Genomic DNA, 22,276 nt, shown 5'->3' on the forward strand with positions numbered 1-22,276 from the left:
AGTCAGCCTTGCCGAGTCAGAGCCGAGTCCGAGTCTAGGAACTTTGGATAATCTTAACAAGCACATCCTTTTTGTCTTGACCAAACAAAGCGCTGCCTTGATAGGATTTGTTAATGCCTTTTAATCATAGACTCAACTTTTAATATGTGATTATTGTAGTTAAATATTTTCTCATTCAATAAAACACCAGTGCTGACTTTTCATTATTCCATATTCTAATGAATCGTATTTAAGCACATAAGCATTACTCCTTCAATCATTGCTGTATTGAATGCTGCCATTTATTTATATCAATTTGGAATTCTGAAGATGTAAGTTTGCAAATCTTAGAGTAATCCCTTGTCGACATCCTTCTATCTGCTGCAGTATTCATTTCTCTTCATTGCTCTTGGGTCTATTAGCTGCCATAATACAGTCTGATCAACATCTCAACTCTAACATATACTCAACCATGAAGTCGCTTTATTAACAACTTGGTCCTGTCTTTATATTGGATCGGCGGTCTTAGCTCATTGATCGATCTCACAGCTATCAATCTTAATCGCTGCACTTATACATAGATATTTGCAGTTGTAGTCTTAAACGGATCGCCGTCATGTGTTACTTTTACTCTTAATTATATGATCACTCTTAATCATTGTCTTCTTATAAGTTTGTCACTGTAATATTCCCACTTATTTTTTTCAGTTTTCAAGCACAACAATATTACAATGCACCCGTTAAAGTTAGGAAATATAATTCCAATGCTACTGAAAGGTAACCCTTCCACTTTTTGATCACCAAGAGCCCAATGTGGGAAGCTGAGACCATACGGTGACAAGGGGTTCGTTAGCTCACTAATCTGCTGGAAATTACAATGCAAATACAAAACTGGGCAGCAAGCCAGCCCCTTCCACTTTTCAGCGGGATGAAGAACACGAACTTGGCAGTAAACCAGCCAAGGCAACAAAAACATAACAGAACCAAATCACTCTACCGCTTATGCAATGAGAGGACTTTTAAATAAAACTATCACTCAACCGCATATCTCAGCGGGAGGACAATATCACTCAACCACTTGCTCAGTGGGAGGACAAACTGAATTACAAAACAAACAAGTGCCTAAGCCATCCTCTTCCACTTGTTCAGCGAGAAATGCAACATAGAATGAATTGGTCAGTACTACTGAGGCAACTCTTACAATGATAGAAATGTGAAAGAAGATAGAGTGAAGTACATATCTTAAGAATTCACTAACACATTCGAACCAAGAATACTACTTGTTGTTTTGAAATCAGATACAAGGAAAACGCAGAACCAACCATCCCGAAACCCACTAAATTGCTTGTAACTCTCTCAAAACCCAATAGAATCATGCTAAACCAGAAGCTAATGAAGCGTATGACATAAGCAAACAAAACAATACCTTGAAACTGCAACTGGAGAGCATCAACAAAAATGCACGCAACCCAAGGCAATTCTGGAAATGGCGTTTTTACTGAATAGTTCGATTTGCAACTAAAAAATGGAGAGTTCTCCAAATGCCACGCCAATATAGGAGAACTATTGTCTCTCCGGTACGCTTCCAACAAGCCCTCACCTAAAACGATGCACTCAACACACCGGCAGCTACAGCAAAATGCACTTCCGGCCAACACACCAGCAACACACAACTTCTTCACCAACACACCCGAAAATCACCAAAAAGCTCACAACTACGCACCACAACTAGGAGTGATGTCTCACACTCGAAACCGGAAGGAAGGATCTAGGAGGTATTCACCCTCAAAGAATGTCTGAAGTCATTCCGACAGCATAACGATATATTTTCTCTGGATGCCCAAATGAGGAGCCCAACACCTATTTATATAGCTTTTGCATTCTGAAATTCAAATGAAACTGCCTCCCAAATTCGCCTCATTCAAATTGCGTTTCATTTCAAGTGGTGGACCCAAAGTGGCGCCCACTTTCCTAAGTCCCAAAAATCGCGCCTAGGAAGAAGACCACGATTTTGGCATGATATAACTTTGGAGTATATCGAAAATAAAGTCTCATATATTCATTAAATAATTTGCCTAGGCAAGACTTAGGAAAAATATCAATTTCTGCACAATTCCTCATAACATCAATCAGTAATAAAATAATTAAATAAGAACCTTAGGATAAGGAATAATATTTAATTAAATTGCCTATAACTCTAGTACTGATTATCAACAGAATCCAGATGAAGTTGACCAATGAGGATCACTGAATTGTGCCGGAACATGACCAAATCCAAGACTACCAAAAATAGAATGCCCCAAACTGCTACTTACTAAAAAGAGGAAGTCATGAAATAATGCTCCAAAAATCGTTATCTTCTCAACCAACGAAAGAGCTTGGCGATCTTAGCAACTCTGTACCATTCCGACAGCCAAACCCTAACTTACTAAAAATAGTAAGTTCACATTCCACCCCTGACAAGTCTGGTCGGAACTACAAGGAACATGGGAACCCTTAATTCACCTTTCCACATAGCCTACGGGTCTCCGGAATAGGCCAATGGACCATTGAATGCAACATCACAAGGAAGGGGATATTACAGTCACCTTTATGTTTATCAATATAAACATATTGACGACCTTCAACATTAAACTTAGACAATGAATTCCTTCCTTAATAGCTTTGGCATCAATGACAATCTTGTCATCACAACTCTAACATCTATGACAATATTTCCAACAAACTTTGTAGTTGTTGAAAGGGTATGATAGCTCATCACAACGCCAACTTGTCATTACCATTTAATGATTTGCAATTAAAGATAAAAGGCCGACTTGTGATCACAAATTCAAATTTAAATAAAATGATCTTCCTTCAATATCGAGGGGCCTATTCAAGGTGGTACACTGTTGAAATGTGGCGACTGATCAATAAAGTATTGTACACTCAGCACGTATCCTTGCCGGGTCCAGGGCCGGGCTGGGCCCCGGGCAAGGGTTCGGGGGCGGCAGCCCCCAAGGAAATTTTTTTTGCCGTTTTTCATTGATGAAAACCGACATTGTAATAAAACCCTAAAAAGGCCGACTTTGTTTGTTGCCCTAAAAACGCATGTTATAAGCAGCTGGGATGCTTAAGGCATTGTAAGGTTGATGTACTATTTTTGCTGGATAATAAGAAAGATTGGACGGCTGTGTATGGTGGACGTAACCCATTTTGGGTGAACCACGTTAAATCTCTGTGTTATCTGTGTCCTGTTTTATTTCTTTATCTTTCGTATTTAAATCTGCATATAATTGTTAGTTCATATTTGCTTCGGATCTACTTGAAACCCTAACAATTGGTATCAGAGCGAGGTTTTCTATAAATTGGCAGGACTTTCAGATTTGAGTGGGAGCAATGGAGGATTCCAAATTCAAGGTCGAAAAGTTTAACGGCTAGAATTATCAGTTATGGAAAATGCAGATGGAGGATTACCTGTATCAAAAGGATTTGTGGCGGCCATTGGAAGGAAAGGCAAAGAAACCGACCACAATATCAGATGAAGAGTGGGACATTTTAGATAGAAAGGCACTGGGATCCATTCGATTGTGCCTTGCGTCGTCTGTAGCATTCAATATAATAGAAGCAAAAACGACTATAGATTTGATGGCAACATTGGCTAAGTTGTATGAGAAACCCTCGGCTTCGAATAAAGTATTTCTTATGAAGCGTTTGTTTAATTTAAAAATGAGTGAGGGAGGATCTGTAGCAGAGCACTTAAATGAATTTAATACAATTACCAGTCAATTGTCTTCGGTAAAAATTACCTTTGCAGAAGAGGTTAGGGCTCTCTTGATTTTATGTTCTTTGCCAGAAAGCTGGAATAGCTTGGTTATGGCTGTAAGTAACTCTGTCTCTGGTAAAAATACTTTGGTATTTGATGATATTGTTGGTGTTATCCTAAGCGAGGAAATGCGAAGGAAAAGCACAGGTGAGACTCCAACATCATCGAGTAGTGTTTTGAATGTGGAGAACAGAGGAAGATCAAAGGAAAGAGGAAAAGGCCCTGGGAATGAGAAGTCACGAGGGAAGTCAAAGAAAGGACGCTCTCAATCTAGAGGAAAGAAAGATTGCTGGTACTGCGGAAAGCCTGGTCATCTAAAGAAAGACTGTTGGTCTCGAAAAAACAAAGGAGACAAAAATGAAAATGACAGTAAGGAAGCTAATATTGTAAGTAATACTTTACAAGATGCTTTAATCTTATGTTTGGATAATGTTAATGATTCCTGGGTAATAGATTCTGGGGCTTCATTTCATGCTACACCCCATAGAAAATATTTTCTAGATTATGTTCAAGGTGATTTTGGACAGGTATATTTGGGTGATGATGAGCCCTGTCAAATTGTTGGAAAAGGAAAGATAAAGATCAAGTTGCAGAATGGTAATGACTGGTTTCTGCAGGAGGTAAGACATGTTCCTAATTTAAGAAGAAATTTTATTTCTGCAGGGCAACTAGGTAGTGAAGGTTGCATAGTTACCTTCTCAGACAGTATGTGGAAGGTCACTAAAAGATCATTCGTAGTAGCTAAAGGTGCGAAGGTAGGCACATTATATCTGTGTACTGGTAACACTTACTCTACCTTAGCTGCTACAGATAAAGTTACTGCAGAGACAACAACAATAAATGTTGCAAGAACAGATTCGATAATGTGGCACCATAGGCTTGGGCACATGAGTGAGAAAGGGATGAAAATCCTTCACTCCAAAAATCTATTGCCAGGACTAAAGAAGATTGATTTAGAGTTCTGTGAAAACTGTGTTTATGGTAAACAGAAAAGAGTCAAATTTCTCAAGGTTGGGAAAGAGAAGAAGAGTGAGAAGTTAGAGCTTGTACATTCAGATGTATGGGGACCGGCTCAGGTATCATCTCTTGGTGGCTCTTGTTATTATGTTATTTTTATTGATGACTCAACCAAAAAAACATGAATATATTTCCTAAAACAAAAATCAGATGTTTTTGAAACTTTAAAGAAATGGAAAGCTTTGGTTGAGAATGAGACAGGGAAAAAGTTGAAGTGTCTCAGATCGGATAATGGAGGTGAGTATTGCAGCAAAGCATTTGAAGATTACTGCTCCTTAAATGGGATTCGAAAGCAGAAGACAGTTCCAGGAACTCCATAGGAAAATGGTGTGTCAGAGAGAATGAATAGGACTATCATGGAACGCGCGAGGAGCATGAGATTGCATGCTGGATTGCCCTTACATTTTTGGGCAGATGCTGTACATACTGCTGTCTATTTGATAAATAGAGGACCTTCAACCCCTTTGGATGGTGGTATTCCAGAGGAGGCATGGATTGGTAAAAAGGTAAATTATTCTTTTCTAAAAACTTTTGGTTGTGAAGTTTTTGTCCATGTTGATAAAGAAAACAGAACCAAGCTTGATGCTAAATCTCAGAAATGTACCTTCATTGGATATGGGATAGATGAATATGGCTATCAGTTATGGGATTTTGAAAATAAGAAAATAATTAGAAGTAGAGATGTTATATTCAATAAGAAGGTTATGTATAAAGAACAGATGCAGGAAAAGAAGCATAAACAGGACAAACAAGAATATGTGGTGTTGGATGAGATTCCTGAAAATGAAATGCCACAGGTACCTGATGGTCAGCAACAACAGATTGTCCCACAAACTCCTACAAGTGTTAGACGTTCTACGAGGACAGTAGACCCCCTGAAAGATTTTCTCCTTCTTTGTATTCTATTTTATTAACGGATTCTGGTGAACCAGAAGAATATGAAGAAGCAATGCAGGTGGATGCCAAACAACAGTGGCAGCTAGGCATGAAAGAGGAGATGGACTCCTTGATGAAAAATAAGACTTGGGACTTAGTCCCTTTACCTACAGAAAAAAGAGCCTTGCCTAACAAATGGGTTTATCGGCAAAAGGAGGAGGAAGGAGGTCAGAAAAGATATAAGGCCAGACTTGTGGTAAAAGGTTTTGCACAAAAAAAGGGTATAGATTATGATGAAATATTTTCTCCAGTTGTAAAAATGACTTCAATTAGAACTGTACTTAGTCTTGTGGCTGCAGATGATTTACATCTTGAACAATTAGATGTCAAAACAGCTTTTCTCCATGGAGATTTGGAGGAGGAAATTTACATGTTGCAACTACAGGGATATGAGGTCAAAGGTAAGGAGAACTTGGTGTGCAGGTTGAAGAAAAGTCTGTATGGCCTAAAGCAAGCACCCTGACAATGGTATTTAAAATTTGATAGTTTCATGGCTGAACACGGTTATCATAGATGTCATTCTGATCATTGTGTATATTTTAAGAGATTTGATAATGGCAGTTATATTATCCTGTTGCTTTATGTTGATGACATGCTTGTTGTTGTGTCTAACATGCAACATATAAATGATCTTAAACAAAAATTAGCCAAGTCATTTGCTATGAAGGATTTGGGTGCAGCTAAGCAAATTCTCGGTATGAGGATTACACGGGACAGGAAAAATAGAACCTTGAATTTGTCCCAAAGTGAGTATATAAAGAAGGTGTTGAAAAGATTTAACATGCAGGATGCAAAAGCAGTTAGTACACCTTTGGCTAGTCATTTCAAATTGACTAAGGAGATGTGCCCAAAGGCACAGGAAGAGGTTAATAAAATGTCTAACATCCCGTATTCATCAGCTGTTGGCAGTCTGATGTATGCAATGATATGCACAAAGCCAGATATTGCACATGCGGTGGGAGTTGTGAGTAGGTTTATGAGTAATCAGGGTATGGAACATTGGAATGCTGTGAAATGGATTTTTCGGTATTTGAAAGGAACTACTACGAAGGCATTATGTTTCAAAGGATCTAATGCTGCTCTAAGTGGATTTGTTGACTCTGATCTGGCGGGTGACATTGATTCACAGAGGAGTACTACAGGGTATGTTTTTACTATAGGGGGAACTGCAGTCAGTTGGGTTTCTAAGCTGCAAAAGGTTGTTGCACTTTCAACCACTGAAGCTGAGTATGTTGCTGCTACAGAAGCCAGCAAGGAAATGATTTGGTTACAATGTTTTCTGGAGGAATTGGGTCAGACACAGGAGGATAGCCCATTGTATACTGATAGCCAGAGTGCCATTCATCTTGCAAAGAACTCTGCTTTTCATTCAAGGACAAAGCACATTCATCTCAGGTACCACTTCATCCGGACTATTTTGGAGGAGGGTCAGTTACGGCTTGAGAAGATTCACACAAGTGAGAATCCTGCCGATATCTTCACAAAGGCAGTTCCATAGGAGAAGCTGATTTCTTCATCAGTTTCTGTTGGTCTTCTTGATTGATAATTGTGGAATTTATACCAATCAAGTCCTAGTGTTTTATCCAGCGGATGTTGCATGTACAGTGGTGTCGTGTAGTATCAGTCTCCAAGTGGGAGATTGTTCGGTGTGGAGCCTGATCAGTCTCCAAGTGGGAGATTGTTGAAATGTGGCAACTGATCAGTAAAGTACTGTACACTCAACACGTATCCTTGCTGGGGTCCAGGGCCGGGTTGGGCCCCGGGAAGGGGTTCAGGGGCGGTAGCCCCCGAGGAAATTTTTTTTGCCATTTTTCGTTGATGAAAACCAACATTGTAATAAAACCCTAAAAAGGCCGACTTTGTTTGTTGCCCTAAAAACGCATGTTATAAGCAGCTGGGATGCTTAAGGCATTGTAAGGTTGATGTACTATTTTTGCTGGATAATAAGAAAGATTGGACGGCTGTGTATGGTGGACGTAACCCATTCTGGGTGAACCACGTTAAATCTCTGTGTTATCTGTGTCTTGTTTTATTTCTTTATCTTTCGTATTTAAATCTACATATAATTGTTAGTTCATATTTGCTTCGGATCTACTTGAAACCCTAACATACACATGTCAAATGCATCTTCTTTACAAAATGATATTTCCTTAAGTCACACATTTTGGGGGTCAATGGAATTCACTCATCCTTAGTCACTCTTTTGAGGTGCCAATGGCAATCACTCAACCCTTAAGTTGCTCTTTTGGCATGGAAAAGGAAGTGATCAATCTCTTAAGTCGCACTTTTAGGAAGCCAAAGGATATCACTTGATCTTAAGTCGCTCTTTTGAGGGGGCAATGGAAATCGCTTGATCCCTTAAGTCACACATTTTGACCCTCAAAGGAAATGAAATTCAAAATGCCTAAGTCGCTCATTGGGAGCTTGATTGGGTGTAGAATCCCCCATAGTTCACTGATCCAGGCAATGAAAGGAAGTTATTAAAATCTTAAGTCGCTGATCTAGGCAATCAAAGGAAGTGATTAATCCTTCCATACTTGCGATTGTTTGAACCTCCTAGCAACGTACTTGGTGAAAACAATGATCTCAAACAAAGCAATGCAATGCAAGACCTTGGTTCGCTGATCTAAGGGGTCAAAGGAAATGCTTAAGCCGCACATTTGAAGGGTCAAAGGAAGTCTTATAAAAATCCAACTTTTGGTATCTTGACCCGATTCATTTCCAGCTCTTCATGATAATTTCATCCTCAGCTCCCTTTCCCTTAGAATGTTGACCTCTAAAACCAACTTGCCTTAGCCAAATTTGCATTTCATTCATTCAAGCAAGCAAAAGAAGTGAATCATTGACTCTCAAAATGTTGGATGTGAGATAAACTCAAACTTATTCATCTAAAAGGACCGCTCCTAGCAATCTAATCTAAAACTGAAAGCAAAAGAGGGGGTTCCCATTTGTGATGGGTTGATGTGTGAAATGTTCACAACAAGACACTTAGGAATCTTTAGCACATTCAAGGGACTCTTGGAAGTCCCCTAGACATCATAATGGACATCCCAGCATTTGCCACAGATCCCCAAAAAAGGGGGGAGTCCCAAAAAAGTCCCCTTTGAGAGCCAGATGTACCAAAAACATTCCCAAAACCTTGGTGGCGGTTGTGGGACAACAAGGGCAAATCCTATCCAAATCCCCATGTCTCAAGGATGTCCCCATCCCAAAACTGTGAGGATTTCACCAAGCCATGGTCTACTAGCAAGTTGTATTAGGGTCAAGGTTCAAGCCCCATTGGTTATGTTCCCCATGTAACTTCAATTGTGATATTGTGAGCTAACATGTATGAGGTTGAATGCAAGTCATAGGTGAATGTTATTGGAATGATATATAGACATTAGATACGGTTTCTAACAGAAACAAAATCATTAGCTTGAGAGTTGCATCCTACCGTGCAATATTAAGATGATAGATGTTTCTTTTTCGATATTTCAAGAGATATTTGTTTCAATAATAATCATGTGAGTTGAGTTTTCAGAAAGGAAAGAAAAAAGAAAAAAATTCAAACAGACAATTTCCATGCGACAAAAGTTGAAGAAAAAGTCAGTAATAATTCATTGTGTTTTATTCCTATGTAATCATGTAAAAAGTCCCCTGATTGAGCATAACTGCAATAAAACTATCCTGGTTGCAAGTAATTATGAAAGGATAGGGAACACAGAACTCAATTAAAATGCAGCCATGGAAAAGAATTGTAAATCATAAAGAGAATTGAATACAATTACTATACATAAGTAAGAGAGATCTCCTTGCAGTGCAGGTAGGGTACCATACCTGGTTGTAATCCTTGAGCTTTGAGTAACATTGTGCCACGTATAATGAGACATGACAATGCCACAAAAGAAAACGGTCAGAATCCCACTGAGGTTGCCCAGCTGCCACAATGATCCCCAAATTAGAACTCAGATAGGAAAATGCAAACCATATGATTTCTCATTTTAGAAACCAAAACAAATTAATTTCCAGATGCAAGTGCCATGCACAAGATTTATATGGGATGTTATTACTTCAGCTAGCATGTATGATAGATAAGCCATGAGCAACATAATTGCAATTTCCCGATCAGTAGAATGCCTGCATATATAGTTGATATCAACAGCATTATAATGAAATACACAAACATTTTAGTGCCATTAAAACTACTGAAATAACAACTATAAATAACCTTACATCTGAGAAACTGAAGAAAAAAGACAAACTATAATCAAAAAATTGTTCATTCACTACCTTTAAATATACTGTACTAGAATTAAGAAATCAAGCAATTAGGATCTGAAAAAAGGACTCAGGCAAGAAAACTAAAATATGGGAATGAAATTGAGAATAATGGCCATGCTTGACTTCATCTCATGTGAACTACCTTGAACAAAGTAAAAGAAAACCGCTAAGATAATACAGATGAAATCTAAGTGGCAAGAAAACAATGAATGTGTGCAGTTTGGTTCCCATCAAACCTTCCAAAATACAGTTTTTTGATGATATAAGCACTTAGAAGGCCTGCCTGCAGCATCATAAAAGACCACAGTGCTTTTAAATATATAAAAACTCATCATGAATGAAATCAATACTCATAATTTAAATGCATAGAGAAATTAATTTCATACAAAGAAAACATTTTTTCCTTAATAGGTATTTTACAAAAATAAAAATAAAAATGGTTTGGAACTTAAACTTACCGCAATACCTAGTGCAGTGCTAGTTAAAATAAGATAAATGAAGTTCCCAAATAATTTTAGGGCTGCCATTCCATCAATATCACTGAGATCGGCATTAGAAACTGCATTGAAAAGTACAATAGAGGTAGCATCGTTTACAACACCTTCTCCAAACACTAAACTATAAAGCAGAGGTGTCTCATCCTGGTTGAGAACCTGCACCACACTAGTTTATAAAAAACCATCTTCAACTGTATGAAGCTAAATGTAATGAAAGCACCAATTTTGACATAAAACAAACCACAATATATGTGCCTTCCCACCCTGGCCCAATTACCTGGAGAGTACAAACTGAGTCTGTGGCAGAGAATATAGTTCCAATGGCTGCAAATACAAAATTTGACTCAACTACAATGCAATGAAAATAATAATAAACAAAAACCCAAACCATGTTCTAAGTTACACCACTCACCTAGATAATCCCCAATACCCAGCGACTGAATATCAAATTTCTGAAGGAGTAATAATGAACCTGTGCAAGAACCAACAAGTTTGTATTTGTCACCTAAAAGCACCTTTTAGCAATAGAAATTTAATTCTATTGACAAAACTATAAAAATATATTGCAATAAGATTACAAAGATCAGTGAGCCTGAAAGATCCCTGATAGATCTTTGCTGTTAACCTGCTGTAATTTTTTTATTTTTAATTTTGTTTTCCTGTTTATTTAAGTTTTTCTTACAGAACTAGACAGAAGTGCAGAAAGGGTTGTTTGTTTTTGTGTTTTTGATTGTTTAATAGCATAGGAAGGAATAGATAACAGCAAATATGAAGCAATACTGAAATAAATGAGGTATACAGCAAAAGTCAGAATTATTGCAAATCGTACCAGGCAGATTTGTCTGAATTACAAAGCCAAACAATGAATCCAATGTATTTCCCAAGCTCTCATACAAATTCAAAGTCAAACTGGAAGATGAAGAATGTTCTCCAACCCCACATACACTGGAAGTGAATACAAGCAATACCCTATACACCACGTGGTGTATTTGCTGCAAATGGCATTCCTCCAGCTGCAATGAACCACGTCTCCACTGGAAAGATGGTAGGCCACGCTGAAACCCTACTGAGAATTGATGCCTCTATCCTTAATCACCACACACAATGCCTTATAAGTCCGGTGCCAAAGATTGCTGAGGGCTACGTCCCAGCCAATCCTAATCCTGGGGTTTGCGTCCCAGTCTAGAAATCGCTCTCCAGAGCAAATTCATACAAGTTGTCAAATATGCAAAAGATGATGATAGAATGAAGCTCCTATCCCCTTATAACCCCTCTCAATTGCAAATCGAACCCTAATTGTCTCCAAGTGGCATGGTCTAGTGGAAATGTTATAATTTCTTATTTTAAAGTGGTCATGTTACTAGAAAATGACCTTTTTCCTCATAGACATAAATCCGCTCACTGAATTGCCCTGAGACCAAAGAGAAAGATTTAAAGAATTTCAAGATCTTTCCAACGAGCTATCACACAATAGGGTGCGCATCCAGATGAGGCCAAAAATCCCCTTATTACTCCAAAATGGCTAACAACTTAGCCTTATTTAATTATTAAACGCTAACTTAGGAAATATTAAAAATATAACCCAAATAGCCATAAAATGCCCAACTGACATTACAAACCCTAAAATCATCCTGTCACCTGTCTGTGACTGAAGTCGGAAATCAAGGATTCACTGGTAGTCTCATCCCTAAAATCTAGGGATGCTCCTAAAATTTAGGAAACAAGCCCAATCTCTCTGAAACTGAACCCAAAGAGGCATCTCATGGAGACCCAACCTTGGGCATGATCAAACCTCCTAAAAATTAGGAACTGCCTCCTAAAAACAAGGAATGTCTCCCAACTGATCAATAACTGCTAGAATACCAAGTCTCCAACACTGAATAACCATACCGGGTCTCTGTCCAACCCTGTCAGCCTACAAGACCCCATAATAAGCTGACTCACATGTCTCTGCTAGACTGAGCTAGAGTGGGGACATGACAGAGCCAACTTTCTTGAATTCTGAAAAGAATTCAAAGTGCTAGAAACAGAAACAATTACTTTATGAGAAAGCTTTACATCTCAGATGGATTCCCTGTAGCAACACTTCAAATAAAATACGGAAACAAAAAAGACAAACAAAATGTAAGCAATAACTGGTCAAAATCAAAATGAACTTCAAAGGAGGAATGCTTCAGATGAAGATTGAAAGGATTTAAGATACTTTTAGAATGGGATCCTATTATACAGATTCATGTTGTAAATGCTATAATGCCAGTAAATTTGCCTTCAGAATTTTAAAAAGGATCAAGAAGGTGCTCAATATTCCACAAGTAAGAGTTGAGTCAGGTGATTACCACCAAAAAAAATATGATTTTCTTCTTTAATGTGAGTAAAAATGAACCAGGTTTTCGGGATTTGAAAGGGTGGCATTATCTGGATTCTGGATGCCTACCAAATCAATGTTAAGCGCAAAGCCAAAAACTTACTCTTGCTCAAGTTGGTGGGCAGGTTGAGAGACAGATTGGCTACCTGAAAAGGGAATGAATTTCACATACAGGCAGGTTGACTTTCATCATAGTTGTGCTTACTCATTTCTATCCCTTGGTTCTCCCTTTTGTAGACCCTCAAGGATATATTAAGGAATTGGATAACATCATGTGGTTTTCTGTGGTGAGCACATGTGTGAATAAAAAGTTAGTGCCAACAGATTAGCGTAGGGCATAGAGGATAGTTTGACTTATTCATATGGTGGAGGCATAGATGAATGATGGTCTGCAACACATGCAAGTGTGTGAATACCTTTATCATGTGGTGGCTCAATGCTATGTAGCATTCCTTGAGGTGGGTGCTAAGGTTATTTGTTTGCCTAGCAGTTCTTTATTCCTCTAATTTTGCAACGTGCTTGTGTGTAGTGCTTGGGGTTTACAGCACCGCTGCCATATAGTGGGTCCAAAGAACCTCTTTGCAACAGCAAGGTCTCTCACAATCAACTCAGAAAAAATTTCAGTTGCCGCCTTCCCACTCTACTACATTTGGTGAAATGTATCTTAGTTAAAGAACAGTTACATGATTGTTAGCATTTCAGTTTGAACCTTTCAGTGCAACACAAAATGGAAGAGATGTGCAGCAGAACTGCTCTTTGAGTTAGAAGAGGAAGATCCCAGTAAACAAAAACCATCCTAATTTGCACAATGTGTACTTACTATTTGTTGTCCTCATTTTTGTTCTCAAAAATGAAGGACCATTACATGAAATTTTTGTGAAAAAATGAAAATTTTACTCTATGGCACGCTTCCCGAGGCAGAATTTTGACTAATCCTTGGATTGGCTTAATCTTCAATCCATCCTCGAACCACGTTTCGAATTTCGTCGCATTCTAGATTCGTTTGCTATGTCTTTTCTTCAATTTCGGGTTTTTTTCTCCCTGACTATAGGTGGGAAATTTCTCTTGAATTGCAAGTTTTAATGATTTCCATTGTTTTGGTCTTTGTAGGGAAATTTTTGGCTAATTACAAGTGCACTTTATTGAAAAATAAAAACTTGTAATTTGCTTTGTTGGTTGAAAATTTTGTACACTTGGGGAAATATACAAAATTGTGGTTTCAACCACAGCGCACAAGTAAAAACTCTCCTAATTAAGAGAAGGCTCCCCCTATCTAACTAAAACTGAAATAAAAACAGAATGGGACAGCAGTCTTCCTTCTTTCTTCAAGAAAGACAATATCCTTTTCTCTTCACAGAAAAGGATAGCGATTGAATATGAACAGTAGTAACCACTTTTAAGTAAAATGAGAGAAAGGAAATGAAGTTTCCTGAAAGCGCAAAGACTTCCGTCACTTCCTTCGGGACGGGACAGCAATATCAAGCTCAAAGACTTGACTATTGGAAGTCCTATCTACCTTTTGCTATACTAAATTTTACAACGAATAAAAGATAACAGCTCAAAGACTGGAATAATCTATTCTTTTAACACAAAGATAAGAACTAATGCAAGCTCAAAGACTTGCTGCTATTTCTTATCAAACAGTAATTTTTCCTCAAGAATAGATGCAAGCTCAAAGACTTGCTACTCCTTCTAGAGATTTTCCTATTTTAATTAATCTTCTCTACTTGCAGCTCAAAGACTTCAAATCAGATTGGACTAAGCTCCTTTAGAAACACTTTGCATAAAAGAAATAAAAAGATTCAAACTCAAACATGTAGCTCAAAGACTCAAAACTTGAGTAATCCTTCTTTATTATTCTTCAAAACCTTCAATTCACATACATAAGCTCAAAGACTTCTTGCTATAAATTTGGCAGAGTTTTTGTTTGCTTTCCCAAAAGATATAAATTGAAATGGACCCTCTCTTCTATTCATAGGAGAGGAGCCCTGAGAAAAAGGAGGGAGGATCCTAACTAACTTGAGAGATTCTCTCAACCACCAAGACTTATTCAATAACTAACTAAGACTTATTCCAACTACAGTCCTAATCAGACACAACTTGTAGTTGCCTTACATGTAATTACAAAAGTGCAAGTAATGTGTAACTTGCATTTTACAAAAAATACTTTTACATGTAACTTGTCAAAACAAAATTACAAATGCATAATTAAAACTATTCCATGTGTCTAAAGACACGACTCTAACTGCATCATCCTTTGTCAGTGATGATCTTCGTGTCGCTTCAGGATGCTAGAAGTTGAAGTATTTTGGATTGGTAAAGACATCTTGAATCGGAATGGGAACTTGCACCCTTATCTTCTTGCTTGGGGTAGTACTATCTTTTCAGGAGGGAAAGGGTTGCCTTCCTCTTTTCACGTCATGACCATCTTTGTCTTGAAAGCATTCCATGCTCTCAACCATGAATCGTTGTATCTCTTCTTTGTATCGTCATCCATTCTTGAAATTTGCTTGCAAAATAAGGCCCATGCCTTAATCCATTGATTTGGTAGATCGTGTGTGCAAACTGAACTGACAAGGGAAGGGATAAATTGATGCAAAAATGGGCTCACAAGTGAATTTCGGGTTTTGGAAGCTGCATTACATTTGTGGGAAAAACAAGAGCATTAACTTGCAATTGCGAGGAACAAACATGCAACTTCATGTGTGTAATGGGTAACTACAAGTTTGCACTTGTAATTGGACCTTTAGAACTCATTTTCAAGTGTTTTTTTAGTGCAATTTGGACCAATTTCGGGTTCTGGATGGCTGATTGCAGGTAGACTTTAAATGGGAAAATGAATGAAGGTGTGAAATAAATGGATGAAATGGTATGTACGGATGATGGAAATGAATATGAAAAGATTTTGGGAAGATCATCTTCAAGAAAATGAGAAGAACTTTCAACATGTAATCCGGTTCTAGAAACCCGATTTTGAAAGGATGGGTATTTTTTCATCTTTGCAACTTGGAATTTCAACAAAAGATGGTTAAATCTTTTATCCGTAAGGGAAGAACAATTATTTTCAGCGAACTTGTAATTGGAATTAAAAATCCCGAATACAAGTAAAGAGGGAAAATTTAGGGAAGAACAATGCAATTCAAAAATTGCATACCAAGGGAAGAATCCTCTCACAAAAATCGATTTTTTGGGGGAAGAACAACACATGACAAAAAATGCAACTAAGAACGAAAATTAAGAAAACGAGAAAATAACAAAATGAAGGAAAGAAAGGAAAGAGAACATACCTTTCTTGAAAATGCAAAATGCTTCTCCAATAATGCAACAATTCTTGGAATGAAGAAGCAAAATCAATCAATAGAAGCAATCCGTAATGTCAAACCCTTATCATGTTTTTGCAAGAATGTCTTATATGGAAAACATGGCAGCAAAATGCAAACTTGGAGGCACAAGAAGAGGTCAAATCTTCCTCAAATCCCAACGCCTTAGCATGGAAAGCAAAAACGATTCATCTTGTCAAAGATTCGTGGCATTAAACCCTTCCAATTTGCAGCCAAAGGAATCATGTGGAGGAAAAACGTGGTATTCAATGCATCATTGATGGATCATTAAATAGCTTAAATCTTATCCCAAACTCCACGCCTAGGTGAGAGAAGGGAAAACGATTTAGAAGAATGCAGATTTGTGGAGTGAAAAACGCCCAAAATGTGAATTGAAGGAACCACGTGTTAGCTGATTTAGCTCAAAAAACCAGTAACAATAAACCCTAAATGGCGTAAAATGTGTTTGTAAATGCATGAGAATAGGATAGAATCCTAAATGCCTTGCATCTCCAACAAATCTCCACAAAAAATCGCTTTGACATCTTCAACAAATCCGTTTTTCTTGCAAATCGGGTTTTGGGAGACAAACAACAAGTTCGAATTGCCATGAAACAATGAAAATCGGGTTTTGGGGAGGAAATAACAAGTTTGAATTTCACTTTTTCAGCTTACAAGCCAAAATCGAGATTTTTTAGACAAACAACAAGTTTAAAATTTACTTTTTCCACTTGCAAGGCAAAATCGGGATTTTTGGAGCAAACTGCAAGTTTTAATTTTACTTTTTCAACTTACCAAGCCAAAATCGGGGTTTTTGGAGCAAACTGCAAGTTTTAATTTTAATTTTTCAACTTACCAAGCCAAAATCGGGTTTTTTGGAGAGGACTACAAGTTTTAATTACTTGTAAAAGGGAAATAAAATCCCTACAACAAGTTGTTAATGCATGGTAGCTTATGCAAGATAAGATCTTCCTAACCTTCCTTGTTCTGTTATTTATCTACATGCTTCATGTCTGATTTATATTAAATGCTATAAATTATCGGGTTAAATTTGCCGATACATACTTGCTATCGGATGCATAAACATTGGCACCAATTCACATCTGTTATCGGGCTTAATTATATCGAGCATATTTGTTATCAGGTTTAATGAATACACCGCTTCATTTGGCATTAACATTGGTTAACAAATGCACCGGTTGGATTATATTCATCGTGCACTTTGAATCATCGGTGTTTGTATGAACCGATTCATTAAATTGATCAGTCATTATATTATGATATTACAATATGCTATCGGGGGTTTTTGAACCAATAATCAGTATTGTGTTAATGGTATAATTGTAAAGGCACCGATCAATGGGTGCATTGATCGGTCATGCCTAAAAGGCATGACCGGTCAATACACCAATTGACCGGTTACCTAAATAATATATATGCCAATTGAATTCATTTGGAAAAGACATAGAAAATATTAAATGATCTCTCTCCTTCAGACCTGCAGATAGAAATCAGAATTATTAGACATTGACATAATTCCTCATATCCATATATAGCATTCATAGTTCATAACTTGTTCTTTAATTGAAATTGAAATAACTTTACACAAGTAAGAAAGACTTGCACATATGTAATGGGGATTTAAAATCCCTATTACATGTAAAAACCATTAAAGTAGGAGTTTTTGGAGAGAACTACAAGTTTACTTGTAATTTAGCCAAAAAATCCCTATTTTAACTAAAAAAGACCAAAAACAATAAAAAAGATAAAAACAACAAAGGGGAAATTTAAAACAAATTACAAGTAACATCTTTTAAATAAAAGTGCACATGTAATAAGTCAAAATTTCCCCTACAAAGACCAAAACAATGAATATCATTAAAACTTGCAGTTTGAAGAAAATTCTCCACCTGTAGTCGGGATTTTAAAACCCGATTGAAGGAAAGACATAGCAAACGAACCCAGAATTTGACGAAATTTGAAACGTAGTTCGAGGATGGACTAAGGATTAAGCCAGTCCAAGGATTAGTCCAAATTTTGTCTCGGGAAGCGTGCCATAGAAGAAAATTTTTCTTTTTTTCACAAAAATTTTATGTAGTGGTCCTTCATTTTTGGAAACAAAAATGAGGACAACATGCTTTTTATTTCCCCTTTGTTGTTTTTGTTGTTTTTTGGTTTTTTCAGTAAAAATAGGGATTTTTTGGTTAAGTTACAAGTAAACTTGTAATTCTTTCCAAAAACCCCTACTTTAATGGTTTTTACATGTAATAGAGATTTTAAACCACTATTACATGCGTGCAAGTGATTTAAAACTTGTTGTGGGGATTTTATTTCCCCTTTGCAAATGATTTTAAACTTGCATCTCTCTCAAATAATCCCGATTTTGCCTTGAAAATGAAAAAGTGACAATTTTAAACTTGGACTTTGTCTCCAAAAACCCGATTTTGCTTATAAAGTGCATTTTTGACATTTTAAACTTGCTATTTGGTCAAAAAAACCCGATTTTGCCTAACATGTTGAAAAAGTGAAATTTTAAACTTGCAATTGCATTTTTAAAACCCAATTTTGCCTTGTTGAGAGAAAAGTAACATTTTAAACTTGTAATATGGGAATTAAAACCCGATTTTCACTATTACATGCAATTTTAAACTTGTTCTTTCCCAAAAACCCGACCAGCAATATTGGAGGATTTTGTTGGAGATTTGAAGCAATTTGTGTGGAGATTTTTTGGGAGATAGAAGGCGTTTTGGATTCCTCCCTATTTTTATGCATTTTGAAACTCTTCTCATGCCATTTGGTGGATTTGTTTGCTGGTTTGAAGGCATTTGAACAGCAAAAAAAGTTTTTGAAAATGCCACGTTTTACTTCTTCAAATGCCACGAATCATACCTCACCTAAGTCGTTTTGGCTTCTTTCATCTTGGCGTGGAGGGTGAAGTTATTATTTGACCGATTCTTCTTGCATTTGGTGCCAAGATTTGCTGCAAATAACGTTTTGTTTTTTTAAAACGTGGCAAGGGTTTTGAATGCGGTTCATTGTTTATTTAAGAGTTTTTCTTTCTTCTTCCAAAGATTAATCATCTTGTTGAAGAAGCATTTTTAGATTGGAGCAAGGTAAGATTTTTTTTCTTCTTGTTTCATTTTTCTTGTTTTCAAATATGTTGGTTCTTCCCCAAAAAATCGGTTTTGTGAGAGAGATTTTCCCCCTTGATTAGCAATTTTAGAATTGCATTGGTCTTCCCCATTTTCCCTCTTTACTTGTATTCGGGATTTTAAATCCCGATTACAAGTTGGATGAAAATAATTATTTTTCCCTTACGGTTAAAGAATTTAACCATTTTTGGTTGAAATTCCAAGTTGAAAAGATGTCAAATACCCCCTCTTTCAAAATCGGGTTTTTAGAACCGGATTACATGTTGAAAGTTCTTCCCATTTTCTTGAAGACGATCTTCCCAAAATCTTTTCATTTTCACTCATATTCATTTCCATCATCCATACATACCATTTCATCCACTCATTTCACACCTTCATTCATTTTCCCTATTTAAAGTCTACCTGCGGTCAACCATCCAAAACCCGAAATTGGTCCAAAATGCACTCAAAAAACACTTGAAAATGAGTTCTAAAGGTCCAATTATAAGTGCAAACTTGTAGTTACCCATTACACATATGAAGTTGCATGTTTTTTCTCCACAATTGCAAGTTAATGCTCTTGTTTTTTCCACACATGTAATGCAGCTTCCAAAACCCGAAATTCACTTGTGAGCCCATTTTTGCATCAATTTATCTCTTCCCTTGTCAGTCCGGTTTGCACACACGATCTACCAAATCAATGGATTAAGGCATGCACCTTATTTTGCAAGAAAATTTCAAGAATGAAGGATGATACAAAGAAGAGATACAACAACAATTCATGGTTGAGAGCATAGAATGCTTTCAAGACAAAGATGGTCATAACATGAAAAGAGGAAGGCAACTATTTCCCTCCTGAAAAGATAGTACTACCCCAAGCAAGAAGACAAGGATGCAAGTTCCCGTTCCGGTTCAAGATGTCTTTACCAATCCAGAATACTTCAAGCTCTAGCATCCTGAAGCGACATGAAGATCATCACAAACAAAGGATGAAGCAGTTATAGTCGTGTCTTTGGACACATGGAATAGTTTTAGTTATGCATTTGTAATTTTGTTTTGACAAGTTACATGTAAAAGAATAACTTTCTAATTGCAAGTTAACTCATTACTTGCACTTTTGTAATTACATGTAAAGCAACTACAAGTTGTGTTCAATTAGGACTGTAGTTGGAATAAGTCATAGTTAGTTATTGAATAAGTCTTAGTGGTTGAGAGAATTTCTCAAGTTAGTTGGGATCATCCACCTTTTTCTCATGACTCCTCTCCTATAAATACTTGACAAGTTACATGTAAAAGAATAACTTTGTAATTGCAAGTTAACTCATTACTTGCACTTTTGTAATTACATGTAAAGCAACTACAAGTTGTGTTCAATTAGGACTGTAGTTGGAATAAGTCATAGTTAGTTATTGAATAAGTTTTGGTGGTTGAGAGAATTTCTCAAGTTAGTTGGGATCATCCACCTTTTTCTCATGACTCCTCTCCTATAAATACTTGAGGGGGTCTATTGTAATTTTTATCTTTTTGAAAGCAAGCAAAATCTCTGTCAAATTTGCAGCAAAGAAGTCTTTGAGCTTTTATGTGTAAATTGAAAGATTGAAAGGAATAGAAGAAAATTACTCAAGCTTTGAGTCTTTGTGCTACATTCTTAAGTTGGTGTTCCATATTTCCTTCTTTGCAAGTGTTTCTTTGAGAGCTTAATCGAATTTAATTTGCAGTCTTTGAGCTGCAAGTATTGAAGATTAATTTAGTTAAAGTAGAAGTTTTATTGGAAAAAGTTGTAAGCCTTTGTTCTTACACTTGTTCTTAAACAGAATTTAGAAGTAGATTGTGTGGGAAATAGCTGTGAATCTTTGAGCTTACACTACTTCTCATTGTTTTAAAGAAGAAAAGAATAAGGTATTTCAGTCTTTGAGCTGTCATAACTTGGTCTTTATAGCATTAGTGTAGAAAAGGGTAGATGGGACTTCATATAATCAAGTCTTTGAGCTTGATATTGTCGTCCCGTCCCGAAAGAAGTGACGGAAGTCTTTGCATTTTCAGGAAACTTCATTTCCTTTCTCTCATTTCATTTGAAAGTGGTTACTGTTGTTTATATTCAATTGCTATCCTTTTCTGTGAAGAGAAAAGGATATTGTCTTTCTTGAAAGAAGAAGAAAGATTGTTGTCCCATCCTATTTTATTTTCAAAGTTGTAGTTAGATAGGGGGAGCCTTCACTTAATTAGGAGAGTTTTACCCACACGCTATGGTTGAAACCACAATTTTGTATATTTCCCCAAGTGTACAAAATTTTCAACCAACACTATTCATAATTTGTACAATGTTTTATGGGCTGGTTCATGATCATGCTAAATAAAAATAAATGTTTTTTTGGGGGTGAAGGGTAAAATGCTGAAGATGAAAGGGTTTATGCTTTTTGACAAAAAAATAAATCCTACTAGATGCTTACATTGTTCAACTAAAAGTAAAGACAAGACAATGCAAGTACATGTAAGGATTAAATAGGCTAAAACCATAGAAACGGAACTCGCCTAAACTCGACGAGTCCGAGTCCGAGTCATGCTCGCTGAGTCTCTGGGGCTCGGACTCGGACTCGTCCGAGTCTGGCGAGCAAACTCGCCAGACTCGCCAAGTTGGCAAGTTTGGCTCCAACTCGCCAAACTCGGCGAGTCCCAAGCCTCAAACTCGGCTACTGGCTAGGTTAGTAAAATGACAAAAAAAAATACATTTTAAAAAGTTTTTTTTAAATGAATGGTATCGTCTTTTTTCACTACAACCTTCGCCTAAGAATGAGAAAAATTAGGGTTACAACATGTCAGCCAATAGAAAAATAACACCCAACACCTTTATTAAATAATAAGTTTTTTTGGCCTCGCGAGGCACTGCCCCTCGACCCCGCCTTGTATCGCGACAGGGAGCGCGCAAGGGGCGCTGCCCCTTGACCCCACCTTGGGGGCGCTGC

At 37.1% G+C, this 22,276-nt stretch overlaps 1 protein-coding gene across 2 annotated transcripts in view; it reads right to left on the minus strand.

Annotated features, from left to right (window-relative positions):
• Positions 1 to 22,276, minus strand: part of LOC131064997 (sodium/hydrogen exchanger 1) — a 279,796-nt gene that overhangs the window by 163,236 nt on the left and 94,284 nt on the right. For both annotated transcript variants that reach the window (XM_057999375.1, XM_057999366.2), the window contains exons 4-9: positions 10,910 to 10,969; positions 10,775 to 10,821; positions 10,459 to 10,653; positions 10,237 to 10,283; positions 9,790 to 9,856; positions 9,557 to 9,657 (exon numbers count right to left, since the gene is read on the minus strand). In XM_057999375.1, coding sequence (XP_057855358.1) covers positions 9,557 to 9,657; positions 9,790 to 9,856; positions 10,237 to 10,283; positions 10,459 to 10,653; positions 10,775 to 10,821; positions 10,910 to 10,969 — 517 coding nt within the window. The remainder of the gene's footprint in view (positions 1 to 9,556; positions 9,658 to 9,789; positions 9,857 to 10,236; positions 10,284 to 10,458; positions 10,654 to 10,774; positions 10,822 to 10,909; positions 10,970 to 22,276) is intronic.

Source organism: Cryptomeria japonica, chromosome 1, assembly GCF_030272615.1.
Source record: "Cryptomeria japonica chromosome 1, Sugi_1.0, whole genome shotgun sequence".
Lineage (NCBI taxonomy): Eukaryota > Viridiplantae > Streptophyta > Pinopsida > Cupressales > Cupressaceae > Cryptomeria > Cryptomeria japonica.